The 15,259-nt window shown below is 31.0% G+C and overlaps 1 protein-coding gene and 1 pseudogene across 3 annotated transcripts; one reads left to right on the top strand and one right to left on the bottom strand.

The window, feature by feature from the left end:
* The first annotated feature begins 4,461 nt into the window (after positions 1-4,461).
* On the top strand, positions 4,462-11,511 carry LOC114188148 (annotated as a pseudogene).
* A 1,325-nt stretch (positions 11,512-12,836) lies between these two features.
* LOC114187189 (protein transport protein Sec61 subunit beta-like) lies at positions 12,837-14,122 on the bottom strand. Of its 3 annotated transcripts, none has more exons than XM_028075354.1 (2): positions 13,524-14,122; positions 12,837-12,920 (listed from the first exon to the last, which is right to left on the bottom strand). In XM_028075354.1, the coding sequence occupies exon 1, from the start codon at positions 13,914-13,916 to the stop codon at positions 13,596-13,598; it is 321 nt and encodes a 106-aa protein (XP_027931155.1). In that variant the 5' UTR covers positions 13,917-14,122; the 3' UTR covers positions 12,837-12,920; positions 13,524-13,595. The 3 variants fall into 3 exon arrangements, with proteins under 3 accessions (XP_027931155.1, XP_027931157.1, XP_027931156.1); XM_028075356.1 differs by having other exon boundaries at positions 12,837-12,975; XM_028075355.1 differs by lacking the exon at positions 12,837-12,920 and adding an exon at positions 12,943-13,140.
* Positions 14,123-15,259: the final 1,137 nt, after the last annotated feature.

Here is a 15,259-nt window from a genome sequence, read left to right on the forward strand (position 1 = left end):
ATTCTTACTAACTACATTTGTGAACCCAAAAGAGTTAGTATATTGCTTGCATTTCTGGGTATTGATTATTCAATTCAAGGTCATCTTGAATCACCACTATGGAGGGTTGTCCTTTGTTCATGTCACTTTTCCTAAGCGTAACAACTATTTCATTTAGATTGAGAGATATAATTTTAAATTAAATAAATGACGGAAACATTTTTTAAATAAATTATAATAAAATTTAAAATATTTTATAATTTATTAGTACTAAATGTTAGTCTTTCTTTGTTTATTAGTACTGAATAAATAATTTTTTTTTAATATGAATGGTTTTGACATGATCTCTTCGTAGATTTATATTACAATATATGGGGTTGGTTTGATTAATTTATAGAAAAGTATAGGTTTATAGTTCTTGAAAAGGATGAAATTTATTTATACTCTTCAAAGCAATCATCATTTTTGAATCAACATCTTTTGTGTGTTTTATGAACATACGATCTTGGATATTCCTTTTATCCAAGAGTAGTTTTTGTTGATTTATCGTGATATATGAAGGTAATGAAATGATTTCAAATTTATTGAGAAGGAGTCGACATATATTGCTTATTTAGGGAGTAATAAAAGATAGTCGACTAAGTGTATTTATTTTGTATGATTTACTATATTTTATTTATATGTTGTATGTTTATGAGTGTCATTATGATGTATTGGTATGCAAAATTTAACCTCGAAGTTACTTTTGATACATAATAAGGATAAAAATAAAGATATAACTAAAAAGTTGTGCTATTTTGAAATTTTAAAAAGACATATATAAAAAGAAATAAACACAATTTCTTTCGACACTATTATACAACTATTATACAAGAACAAACGAAAATATTTAGTTCCTATAACTCATTTATTATTATTTTTTTTAGAGACTAAAAGCTATAACAAGATATCATTCTAATGTTTGTAATATTAAAAATAACATAACAAACCAAAATAGATTTGAGAAAGATTTAATTCACGAGAAATATCTAAGATACTTTTCTTAGCATTCTCGACACCCAATTTCGTTTCGTCTGGATAAAAAAATAATAATAATAAATTTTAGACCTAGATAATATTTAGGAAGAAAGTAAAAAAAATACAAAACATAATATTTAATCGAGCATAAATATATATTTCTATTTTACTTTATTTTCATCTTATTTGTTTTGTTTTTATTTTAAATTCGTTTTACTTTTATTTTATGATTTTTTATGTTATTTTATTTTATTACTATTGTTATTATCTTATATTATTTTTATATCCATTTTTAACTTTTTATTTTATTTTATTTTGAATTTTTGTCTTATTTTATTTTATTTTACTTTTTTTCTTTTTCTTTATTTGGTTTTATTTTCATTTTGTTCTGTTTTATTCTACGTTCTTTGAGTTTAATATATTTTATTGTACTTTTATTTCATTTTAGCTTTTTTTTATTTTTTTTATTTATTTAGTCGTTTGTTTTAGGTTAAAATACTCTCTTCGTCCATGTTTTTGTTGAAAAATCTCAAATAGATCCTAAGATTTTTTTTAGTCTCAATTAGGTCCATATTTTTGAAAATATGTAACAATTAGGTTCATTCCGTTAGTATAGAGTTAAAGGTGTTAAAGATGTGCCACGTGTCAGCTCCACATTTTTTTTAATTTTTTTTTAAAAATTCTAATTTTTTTAAAATTTTTTTTTGAATTTTTTGAATTTTTTTTTGAAAATTATTCATGCCACGTGTCACGTCAATATTGTGCCACGTGTCAAGTCAGTAAGGTGACACGTGTCAAATCATTGTCTGAATCTCAATTTGGTCCATATATTTGTTATTTTTATTACATTTCAGTTCATTTTTTTTTTAATTTTCAATTTCATCATTTCCAAATTAAGATCAAATTTAACTTTTATATAAATTTTATAATGATATTTTTATTAAACATTTTAATAATATTAAGTTTATTTTATATTTTGTTTTAAAATTTTAAAATATTTATTTTAACTTATTACAAAATTGTTTTAAATAATTTATATACAAATGTTAGAATTGGTTTAAAATTAATAATTTTATAAATTTAAATATAAAATTTTAAAACAATTTTGTAAAAAGTTAAAATAAATATATTTAAAAAAAAATTAAAAATGGACTGAAATGTAATAAAAATAACAAATATATGGACCAAATTGAGATTCAGATAATGATTTGACACGTGTCACCTTACTGACTTGACACGTGGCACAATATTGTCGTGACACGTGGCATGAATAATTTTCAAAAAAAAAATTCAAAAAATTCAAAAAAAAATTTAAAAAAAAATTAAATTTTTTTAAAAGAAATTAAAAAAAATTTAAAAAAATGTGGAGCTGACACGTGGCACATCTTTAACACCGTTAACTCTATACTAACGGAATGGACCTAATTGTTACACATTTTCAAAAATATGGACCTAATTGAGACTAAAAAAAATCTTAGGACCTATTTGAGATTTTTCAACAAAAACATGGACTAAGGGAGTATTTTAACCTTTGTTTTAAAAAGAAAAGTGATAATAAAAGAAAAGGGTTTATTGAATGATTCAAGTGATTTTGAAAGAGTTGAAGATGCTTGCACCCGCCATCGAGCCCTGTCTTCATTCACCATCCTACCATTTTTTTATTTGGGTGATGATTAACCATGTGCAGTCTATATTGCAGTTAGTTTGTATACAAAAGTGCAACTGTTCACGTATGCAGTAGTACTAATCAAAAGTTAAAATTTAAGTCTCACATTTGTATACAAGTGACAAATTTAAATATTATATAAAAATAATAGCTCATAAATCTAATATATCAAAATTTTAGTTAAAAATGTAAATCTTCAAATTACTTCTTCTCTATTAAATCCTTGTAAAAAATCCATCAACACCTCGTGGAGAAAGGACAGAACATTAGAGTTTTTGCATTAAAAAAAATTATATATCATTATCCTGTATAAGATATAAATTATTCCTCTGACTTGTCAATCATGAAAAAGTTTTTGCTTAACTCGCAGAGGATTTAATTTGTTTGCCATGACAGTTACGTCTTAATTTTATTTTCTATCTTTTTCAATTCCTAAAATTCCTTTATTAAAAAATATTAGATTTGGATGTGTCATAGAGAATCATATTCTGATTTATATTGTAAAATTTTATGAAAATTTGAAATTTTTAATTTTAAGAACAACATTAAATATGGGTACATATAGATTTCATATTTTTAACCTATACATTATTCAAATGATAATAATTGTATTAGTATTGGAATATTATTTTAAGTAATTAAGATGTGTATTAAAATACCAGTAAAAAAGTAAAGTAATTTATAGCGATTCTTTAAATCATACCCTAAGACGAATGAATTTAATTTACTATAAATTATGCACTAAGACGCATGGATTTAATCTGCTATAAATCACGCACTAAGATAAACGAAATTAATCCATTATGAAATACACACTAAGCACCGAGGTGCATAGATTTAATCTGATATAAATCTCGCACTGAGGCACATAGATTTAATTTGATATAAACCACACACTAAGATGCACATGTTTAATTTTCTATAAACCACGCACTAAGACGCACAAATTAACACGTATGATTATACATAATATTCCTTACAATCTTTTCTTCCTTTACCTAAACTATGATAGGTTCAATGTATATGTAATTTTTTTACTTCATAAATGAAGACAATATTAGTTGCATATCATTTTAGTAGTTAATTTTCTATTTTTGTATTTTTCATTGTTAGACTTACCTAATTTTCTTATTTACCAGGTACAAGATATTACTGAACTGAGATCCATAATGCTTTAGAAGGGAGATTTATAAGAAAATTCATCAAGGTATAACACAAACAGGTATAATAATTAGTAGTGAAATTGTTGATACAAGTATATAGATGTAGTTAGAGTAAGTTTTACTATTTGGATATGCTTAACTTTTCTTACTCTTTGGTTGAGTTAATCTCTAATCAACTTAAATCTAATAGAGAGATAACTCAATCTCAAAACAACTTTAAATATAAATTATTAAAAATAATTAGAGTTTATTACATTTAAACACGATTTTAAGTATCAAAATAAATACAATAAAAATTATGTGTTTCATTTTATAAATAAGATTAAGATGACTATTTTTATAATAAAATTAAAAAGTATATATTATTGAAAGGATACAAAAGTATAATAACTTAAATTGTTAATATTTATAAAATAAATTTTAACTATTAATTATAATAAATCAATTTAATATGTAAAAGTAATAGTTAAAAGCATGAATTAATCAATTAAAGTTCACATAATTAAAATATATATTAACATACAAAAATATAATAAAAAATAAAACTTTAAATATAAATAAGTAAAAACTAGCGACTAATAATAGATCGGGATTTGGAGTCTATATGGTTTAAATGGACAGTTAAAAGCAAAAGATTTTATTAAGTGACAGCAAAACGACCGTTTTAATCTCAGCAAAGACTCAATATGTATATTCCAGCCTAGAAACCCTAATCCTCAACTCATCTCTCTCAGTTTCTGTCATTGTCCTTCTTCCAACCACGAATGAAGCCTCAACTCTCAGCACTCATCTCTATCTCATCTACCAATCACGAACGAAGCCTCAACTCAGTGGTTGCGTCACGGGCTTGTGAAAGACGCGTTTGAGCTCAGATCATCAAGGTGGCGTCGGAGTCGAAACCTACGGCAGCGGCGGTGAGCAATAACAGGTTCGTTAAATCGTGATTCGTGTGAAAATTTTCCCCATTTCCCATCTTTTTTGCCCTAATCGTGTTTGCCTTGAAATTGACCGTGTTATTTGATGTGTTGTGTTCATTTGTTCATTTGGGTGGGTATATGTACTTTATAATGTCGATTGAGTATTCTGAATCTTACGGCGTTTTGATTTGTATTGTGTACTGTTTTCATTGCTCAGATGAAAATTTATTTTAACCTGTTTCTGTAGTGAAAATTGCTTTGGAGGTTGTAATTTGTAACTACACTGGCTGCGTGCAGACTTATTTGTTCTTTAATGAACTTAATTGTTGTTTGAAAGGAGAATAGTATGTTGTAGAATTTGTGATTCAATCCCAATAATAAAAAAGGACTATGAAGATAAAAGGGTGCAATAACTTCTCACCAATGAGTTCTCTGAGATATGACTAATATGTGTTTTGTGGAAAATTCTACTTCCACCAATTATATGAAAGTTTGGCTAGAAGACTTTTTATTCATTAAAATTTTTCTTTGTTGATTTTGAATCATATTTTGAATCACAATTTATATGTCAGATGTGATGTTCAAGTCAAATGAAATTATTAAGAAGCATACTGCCCCGAAGGTAATTTCTTTTATGTGTAAAATCCCATCCTCTCGTGGCAAGAGGAAAATAAAATTAGGAGTGTCAATTCATGTTCATTTTCGCAGGGATATCGGAAAGTTTTAAATATGTTGTGCTTGGTAGAAAGAAAAAACAATTTTTTTAAAGAGGACGGGCCATCTATCGATGAAGATTAGTTTAATATTATGTAAAATATTTTTTTCTCAACTATGAGTAAAAAAAACAAGAGAAGAGGAAAAATGAAATTTATTTAATATCTTTAACTCCATATATTTCATATATTGCTAATTGGTCTTTATCAGCAAAATATTAAACAAGTCAGGAAGAATTGAAATTATTTATGGAAAAATGAAAAAAAAAAAGAAAAGAAAATAAATAATGACTTTTATTTTATGTTTTAGAAAGAAAAAAAGTGTCATATTTTAAACCTTTTGCTGCATCAATCTTAAGAGAGAGAGAAAGAGAGAGAGCAGAGGGGAGGGAGGTGTAAGAAGAGAAGAGGTTGTTGTTACCATTATGACCTAAAGGTCGTGACTTTCTGCTTCCTTGTATCTTCTGCAGTGTAAAAGTGATCTCTTTCTGATTTTTCTGTAGATTTCATATCAGGAACTAGTGCTAATACTTCACCTACAGATCTCTGTATTCTGGGTATGTTCTCTCCCAAATTCTAAGTGTTTTCTCTCTTGTATTGGGGTATTTTGTTCGTGTTGGGGTTGGGTCTTGCCTTTCCCCTTGCATTCATAGCGTTTGTTGTTTTGTACAGCTCGATCGAGCCTCAGACGGGTCGTGAACCTTATAGAACCCCCTTATAAATCTCTTAGTTTTATTTTGTTATTTCATTCTGATAGTTTGTGGAGGGTTTCTTCAAATCATGCTATTTTTTAATTGTACTGGGTCTCTGTTGAAAATGCTGGGCTAAAAAAGGTTACGGTTTTCAGTTTCGTTAAGTTTCTCGAAGGAAAATGGTGGAGGTAGAAATGCGGTTATTTTGTTTCCAGTGTTTGTGGGATTTGAGGTTTTGATGAGTTTTCTTCTGACACTTTGTTGTAGTTTGCAGACGAAGGCTGGTTTTGATCCGGCTTGGGAGTCTTGATCGAGTTTAAAGTGGTGGTTTAATAACACTAATACTAGAATAGGCTAAAAACTATAAAATCTTAAAACTGGTTTAAACTACTCTATAAAACTCCTATATAACTACTTGTTCTAATTGACAAAAGAAAGATGGGAAACAGGTCACAAATAAAAAATAACAAGAGACTTAAAATCTGCCTAGTGAAAACCTAAAAAAAATGAACTTGAATGGCTAAAGATGGACTAAGACTACCAAATCATTAAAAGGAGATGCTAAGCAACTACCTAGATACATTCTAATTAGTAAATGAAAGATAAAAAGTAAACTATAAATTAGAAATAACATGGAAAACAAAAACTGATAAGTGCAGACCCAACATTTCACTATTTGACAGCAAAAATAGGCATAATAACCAGTCTAATTAAAACTCGGTTATGGTGGTGCCATGGCAGAAACCGGTGCTGGTTTTGCAGCCTGCCGCCACAGGAAGGTAGTGGCGAAGCGGGTTTCTCATGGCGGTCCATGGCGACTGCTTAAGGCGCAACAGCGGTGAGGTAGAACAGATGTGCAGTAGTGTAGAAAAGAGAGGTGAGCTAGAACAGATGTGCAGTAGTGTAGAAAAGAGACAGACAACGTGAGAAGTAGGGTAAACCTGTTTAGGAGGGGCAGTTTTAGGAAGATAACCCTAATTGATTTGGGTAAAAGGTCCAATTGATGTTGTTTTAAAAATTGGGTTAGGTCTAATAAATTTATTTTAACCTAATACTCAATAATCCAACCCACTTCTCCCTTCTTCTTTAGTCTCAGACCTTGCTGCTTACAACCTTTAGCCATTGCTAACCGTCCACAGCCACTTACAGGCTTGAATCGTAGGAATCGCTATTTGGGATAACATTGTGAGTAGCGGTGCTCTTAAGATGTAGGAGCTCAATTTTTAGGAAGAAATTCTAAGGTAAGGTAGCTACTCTTAAGATGTAGGAGCTCAATTTTTAGGAAGAAATTCTAAGGTAAGGTAGCTACTAAGAATTTAGAATACTACTCTTTCAATTTATTCATATGGCGGCGGATGGCGGTGAGTGACGACCAAAGGTGGTAAGCCGCAAGGTCTGAGATTAAAGAAGAAGAAGAGAGAGGTGGGTTAGGTTATTGGGTATTAGGTTAAAATAAATTTATTGGGCTTGGTCCAATTTTTAAAACAACATTAGGTGGGTCTTTTACCCAAAATCAACTAGATTATCTTCCTAAAGCTGCTCCTCCTAAATAGGTTTGATCTACTTCTTCTCCACATTGCTGCCTTTGTCTCTTCTCCACGCTACTGCATATCTCCTTTTCCACGTTGCTGTTCCGCCTTAACCGTTCAGCATTTGCCACCTGTTATGCAAAAAGCGGCCACCATAAGAAACCAGCTTCGTACTGCCTTCTTGTGGCGACAGGCTGCAAATCCGCCATGGTGCCGCCATAGCTGAATTTTAATAACACTGGTCTGGACTTTGTAGGCTTTATGTGAACAATTTTTTGAATAATTTTTTTCTGCTATTTGTTTGGTATCTAAGTTCGGCTGCATGATTCAAATTTAGATTGCTTGATCAGATATTCCAGTCTTCAATCAGGTTTACAGCTATATATTTCTGGTGTAATGATAAAATCTTATGTGCTACTTACACACTCAGTCTTCACTATCTCGCAGACTAGCCATTTCTGTTTCATTCCTAAACACATGGATACTGATGCCATTGAAGATCTGGTTGACAAGCTCAAGGTTATGCAGAATGATGATGTAGAAGATCAAGAGGAATATGATGATGTTGATGACGATGAAGAAGAAGAAGAACATGAACCCATCACACTTGGCTTTGTTGACAAGCCAAAGAATAAATGGTCTCTTCAACGTCAATATTTCCCAAGCAAAGCTGGAGGAGTCCCTGTACTTTACCTTTTCATTGAATTCATTTACAATTTACTTATATCTTACTTCTTGGATGTACAAAGAAAGTTTCAGTTTCGGACAGGTGTATGATCTGTTGTGATGTGAATAACAGGCTTGGCTTGATCCTATGAATATACCATCTGGGGGATCATTCGGGTGTGACATTTGTGGTGACCCTTTACAATTTTTACTTCAGGTATGAAGTTAATGCCTCATGATTGTCTGACATATGTATGGTTTGTGCTCTACCTGTGGATTGTGACATATTGTATGCACCAACTGAAAATTTCTAGGTTTGTGCTATACCCTTGAAAATTTCTAGGTTTACGCACCAACTGAGCAGGAAACTGCATTTCACCGAATGTTGTATGTTTTTATGTGTCCCTCTATGAAATGCCTCCTCAGGGATCAACACGAGCAATGGAAACACCATCCAGAGAAGCCATCTAGAAGGTCAGGGATCATTTTCTCTTAAACAACCTTTTACATTGTTTTAGTTACTTTGGTTGTTTATATCTGATTATGTTATTTTTTAATTAAAGTGTGAAGGTCTTCCGTTGTCAATTAAGACGTGTTAATCCATTTTATTCTGAAGAATGCCCTCAGTATAACGAGAGTCACAAACCTGCTGGCTGTGGAGGTAGGTAGTCACCATTATAATAGTTTTACTTCATTTGTTGATAATAATCCCATTCATGTTTGTAGTTGTTTAGAGATCCTCTGCTTTTGTATGGTGAAGAGAGATTGTTGTTTCTGTTGATTAGATGCCTATTTACCTTCTAGCTTGGGTTTGTGTATGTTTATTTTTGAATATTTATATTCATGATTACCTCATTTTGAGCACTGAGTATTGAGTACTAGTGTTGAGGAGTCCTGCATGAAGTGAAAAGGACTTCATGACTACGATCTGTGACTGTACACAGTGGGACCACACTTTTATCAGGGATTTTTTTTTTCTGATTTCATTCTAACATAATTGTTTAACCTGAACAGGTTACTTGCATAATTGCATTGTAATATGTAAGTGATGTATGTCGTGCTTTCCCATTAAAGTGGATTAACACTTTTGGTGACTTAGGTTTTGGACTACATGTGAGTGCATTCTATGAAACAAATTGTCCTGAATCTACTGCAATTTTGATGCAATGTGTGCTTACTTTTCAGCTGTTCTTTGTGATTGGTGTGGCACTTGGAAAGGAGACAAGCTTTGTAGTAGTTGCTAACAGGCACGGTATTGCTCTGAGAAACACCAGGTAATGGAATTAATTTAGTGTATCTGTATGTTTTCTTCCACAAATTTGGTTCCCATGATACTTGTTTTCTCTCTTCCATCTCACAGGCTATGAGTTGGCGTACAGGGCATAAAATTGCTTGTCCTCAGATACAAATTTCTTCCCCTGTTTCTGGATCCAACAAAAGTGAAACCACCTTGCTCGGGTCACATAGAGGTCAAGTGGTTTAAAGTTGTGTACTTTTGTTGCAATGTTTGTTTGCTTCTCTTTGATAACGAAATTATTAGTCACTTTTAGGTGAAATGTAAAAATGCTGAGACTAATTACGATATTGCTCATACATAAAACCACTTTGATAAGATATTTAAAATTGTATCTCTTATGAAACCTAAAATCACCATTCCGAAATAAAACATATGCATCACTGTATTAAATTTTATGACATCTACTTAGGTTCTTGTTAGTTTACACCTGAGATCATTCTTCACTATCATTCAGGTGGAAGCAAGAATCTTTGGCCTGAATTTGAGATCAGCATTGAAGATGAAAGTGAATATAGTAGAGACATGTCTGAGGAAAATACCGTGTCTAATTCCTTGATCTCAAGGAACAGGACTGATGACACAATGAATTCAATTTTTGATAGCTTTCAGGTATCAATTTTATCATTTTAATAAGATTGTTTCTAGTTTATGTATATTATTCGCTAATTGTATTGTATATGAACAGGGTGACGCTGACAAAAATAGTTGGGCCTCCTTCCAGGAATGCATCGACAAGGCCCCTGAACAAGTGCTAAGGTGATAAAGATTTGCCAAATTAGAATGCTTAACTATGGTGAATTTGCTTGTGTGCCCTTGGAGGCAGATTAGTTACTAAACGGGATAGGTGAAAATGTTTGACAAATATAATATCTTGCCTTTTGGGATAAAAAACTAAAATAAGCAGGGAAATAGTGGAAATATATTCATATTGCTACTTGTCTCTGATTAACCTAACATTTTAGACGATCCATTCATTTGGAACATGTCATAGTTACATTTAACAAAAGTAGCTGGAGTGTTAACTGTTAGCTTAACAATGCTAAGTTATTTATTAAATTATAAGTATGGAGACAGTTTAGAATTTAAATTATGAATCCAAATTTCTCCCAGCCCCTTATAAAACTGCATTTGCCTATAATCATATTGTGTACTAGTGTGTTCAAAATGATGAATTTGCATGATAGCCGGATTGATGACATTGGATTTATCAATATATTGGGTCTAATTACAGTTTTGGTAAATCAGGTATTATAGGAATACTAATGCTAAGCCTATATGGCCTCTTTCAAGTGGTCGGCCATCAAATGCTGATATCCCTAGATGCAGTTACTGCAGTGGACCTATGTGTTGTGAATTTCAGGTACTTATTTTAGATATCAGTGGTTGAAGATGAATGTTGTTCTGCATCTAAAACTTTTGTTTTTTGCTTGCTCAACCAAATGTTTTGTACATTTTCTTTGGATACTGAGTTTTTAATGTTGGTGGTGTCAGATTTTGCCACAGTTGCTTTATTACTTCGGCGTTGACAATGAAGTGGACTCTCTGGATTGGGCTTCAATTGTGGTGTATGCATGTGAAGCCTCTTGCAATGCAAGTTTGCCTTACACACATGAATTTGCCTGGGTTCAAATTCATTCGCCTTCCACAGGCTTATAGGGAAATAATAGGGAAGTGTCTTTTTTTAATTATTTTTCAAAATTTTGGGGTCAGAAGTCAGAAGTAGGTCTTTTAACTGTTTCAACCATCGATTTTGAGATTGAGGGTTGATTATGTAATTTACTTGTATAGGCTTTTTACGTCCTTGCTACAATCAATTAGGATGTATGTTTTGTTTTGGAAAGGTGATAATTAATTTTGCAACAATTAATACTCTGTTTTTTCTTGTCAGCTTTCTTTCCCTGCGTTCACTGACCATTGTGGCAAACGCGTTTAATTGGTTCAATTTTGATACGCTATATAGACTGCTAATTCATTCAGTTAAAGATATAACACTAAAGTAATTGTTTTCAATTTGATAATTCCTGATTTGTTAATGATGTAAAATATCTTAACATACCTGTTCATTTCAATTAAATTCTCAGGTAAACTCGTCTAACAATGGAGAAGCAAGATAATTGATCCCAATTATGTTGCCAATCCCATCTATATTTTTGAATTACTAAAAAAGGTATACTATATATATATATATATATATATATTGTTTTGTAAATTAAATTACGAGAAAATCATGTTTTTTATAATGCTTTTTTTATCCAAGATTCCCACAAAAATGTTCCCACAGAAAAAAATGGAAGTTCCTCCAAATGTTATTATTGAAATGCAAATTATATATTACAACAAAATATGAAATATTAAAACAAATTTATTATTATTATAACATTTATATATAGTTTTTGTTTTTAAGATTTTATTTATGCCAGCTGATCCAATACCACATTATAAAGACGGACGAATAAAACTAATCTATGATTCTTATGTGAGCTAATTCGTCCAAACCCACTTTTTAACATAAATGCAATTCACCTACAATATAAACAAATAATAACACACTTTTAACACATTATTTATAAAACTCTTTGCTGTTAACCAAATTTTTATAAAAGATTATAAATTTATAAATAAATAAATTTGATATGATGTTAAATTTATAGTCCCACTCGATCATTTTGAATACTTTTGCTGCCACACATGGATGACTAGGAGATATTACTTCGACGAAAGAGGCTAATCATCTAAGAATAAATGAGAAAAATCAAAAGAACCAACAGACACAAACACGAGAGTATGACATGAGCCTATCCTTCATGATAAAAAAAAAGAATATCAGATTCAGCCTCTATCCTTGATGGGAGACTTGCACTTTATACTATCGAATCTCTCTTCAATGACTGAAGATAGGTTCGGCAGAATGAATTCTCAACCAAGTGACCTAACAATACCTTCTTTGGACGGTTACACTTACACTCACTCTGGAAAGAAAAATCTAATGAGGATAATTTGTATAGAAATCTAGTTAATTTAACTAAACAAAATCAGTCTAAGATATACTTAAACTATATTTTCTGTAAACACAAAAAAAAGGGAAATCAGTTTTTCCCTAAGCCAAATTGTAAAAAAAAAATCATAAACTTTTTTTAACTTCACTTAATTTTAGTTAGTGAAAAAAAAAATTCTCTTCGATGTTTATGAACAGTTTATCCAAACATTAACGGAAGAGTTTATAAATTTTTTTACCTTTACAGCCAGGTGGTCCATCCAATGAGATAGTCATCAATCCCTTTCTTCAAAGGTCAACATCAAGTATTAGAAATATACATCTTAAGAAGAACCTGGAAACTGATAATTTACATGGTTCAAATATACACAGACTTATACCTTTTCCTTATATACAGACAAAGGCAATACTTGCTGCTAATTTATCTAACTTAACTACTTTGGTACATTCAAATGCGTCACCACGGTGATACATTCAGGTTCTTGTAATTATTGAGTTGAGACAACCTTTCCAAAGCAACATATAAATCCTTAGTTCAAATATGGTATTTGCAACGTAAAACCACAGTTCAATTGTATCATTCTCCTATTCTCACTAAAAGTATTCTATAATAAAGGTGTCGCTGGTAAAGCAATAATTAACAGAAATTTTCTACGCAAGTCAAGCTACAGTGATAACAGAAATGGCTAAAATCGCAAACGTTTTTTTTTGTCTTTTTGGAAATTTAAGCAAAAAAGTGTAATAATGGAATGAAATAAAAAAGTAATAAATGAATGAAGAGACTGATTTTCACAGCTAGAGAAACAGGAAGCCTAATCAAGCCATAAGAAGATTTACAAAATTAATTAAAAAAATAGTGCGTAAGTTAAAAAGCGAAGGTTTCGAATACCGAGACGAGAACCGGATTTCGTGATCCAGATCAAGAAGCGGTCATCGTCAGATCTGTGACCTGGTAGTGGAATCATACGCCGGCGCCGGATCGATAGCGGTAGAGCTTGCCGAACACGTGCAGAGCGGTGACGAAACCGATGAAGCAGAGGCTCATCACGAGCACCACCGTCGGCGAGATCTTGAGGCCGGGAGCGTCGTCGGTGTAGAACCGCAGCATGTTGCTTCCTCCTGTGCCGGAACCGCTTCCGACGGAAGCGGAGCTGCTACCGGCTCCGAGACGGCGACGGCGCATCCCGGCGGTGGCGGCAGCGGAGCCACGGGGAGCCATCACGCCCGGTCGCGTGGTGGCAGCGGACGTTGATGATTGAGATTGCGATACGCCTCTTGCCATGCGGAAGAGATGCGAGAATCACGAGGGAAGAGTGATGTCGGAGAAAAAACAGATTTGGGAATGGAAATTTGCGAGAGGACAGTTAGAAGCATAAAATTATTATGTTGCTAAAAAAATAACAAATTATTAGTACTATTTAAATATCACTGACTTCACTTATCCACTTGTTAATTGATGTATTAATAGTAATAAGATGAGATTTCTTTAAGGACCAGAACCTATATAAGTTCACAATGAATTTTAATTTTGCATATTCAAGTTATAAATAGTTGTAAAAGATATTGAAACTATGATTATTTCTTAAATAGGTACATTATTGTTATTTATTTATAAGATTTTTTTTTATGTGATCAGAAATAGTGGTCTTTTCACAAGATTACTAGTGCAGTTTAGTGAACACCAAACTTCTTCGCTTTCTTCAAGGTTCCTGGAATTGTGAACGGAGCTCAAATGTCAATATTTTTTAATCTATTTCTGGCATTTAAGCTTCTTATATATGCAATTGCAATGCTTTTATTTAAAAATATTAACATCTTCATATCATTTGGGTTCTGTTATTGAATTATTTTAATTGTATAATTGTTAATATGTAGTGGCGGTGGAATTAGTTGTACCATGTGGAATAGTTATGTAATATACATATTCAAATATGAACTAAGAGAAATTATTTTATACAACTAACTTTTAAATATGCAATGATGAAAGACATGGTTTTAATATTTACACTTAAACTTGGTTTAATAAACATATATTTGAATTACATCATAGATAAACATACACATAACTTTTCTCCATATGATGAATAACACATGAATACATGCATAACTTTTCTTCGTAAAAAAATTTATTGTTATTATTATTACAAATTAATTTTAATATAATAGTATACAATTATGAGGTGAAACTTACAATCCAATAATTAAATCTAATAAAGGCAATATTTAGAAAGAAGAATATAAGATTACTTCTTTATTTTCTTTTATAATACATAAAAGAATATTATTTATAAGCTTTCTTAAAGTTAATTATATATTTTCTTTTAAATAGAAGGTTTGGTAATTGTGATAGATAAGTTTAAATATTAAAATATTAATTGATAAATAAATAAAGGTTTAAAGTGAGGTTAGGATAAAAAAACTCGATAAGTTAAATGTGATTAGTCGGGATAAAAAACCCATACGGCAAATAAATTCAAAAAAGTTATCTAGAATGATTAGTCGGGATACTATGAGCTCATTATTTATTCGTCCAGAAATTTATTCTTTGAATATCATTATCATGGAACAAAAACACACAATCCTAGATTCTTGTTCACGCTAACCAAATGGTGTATGTATACAAGG

Source organism: Vigna unguiculata, chromosome 6 (genome assembly GCF_004118075.2).
Source record: "Vigna unguiculata cultivar IT97K-499-35 chromosome 6, ASM411807v1, whole genome shotgun sequence".
NCBI lineage: Eukaryota > Viridiplantae > Streptophyta > Magnoliopsida > Fabales > Fabaceae > Vigna > Vigna unguiculata.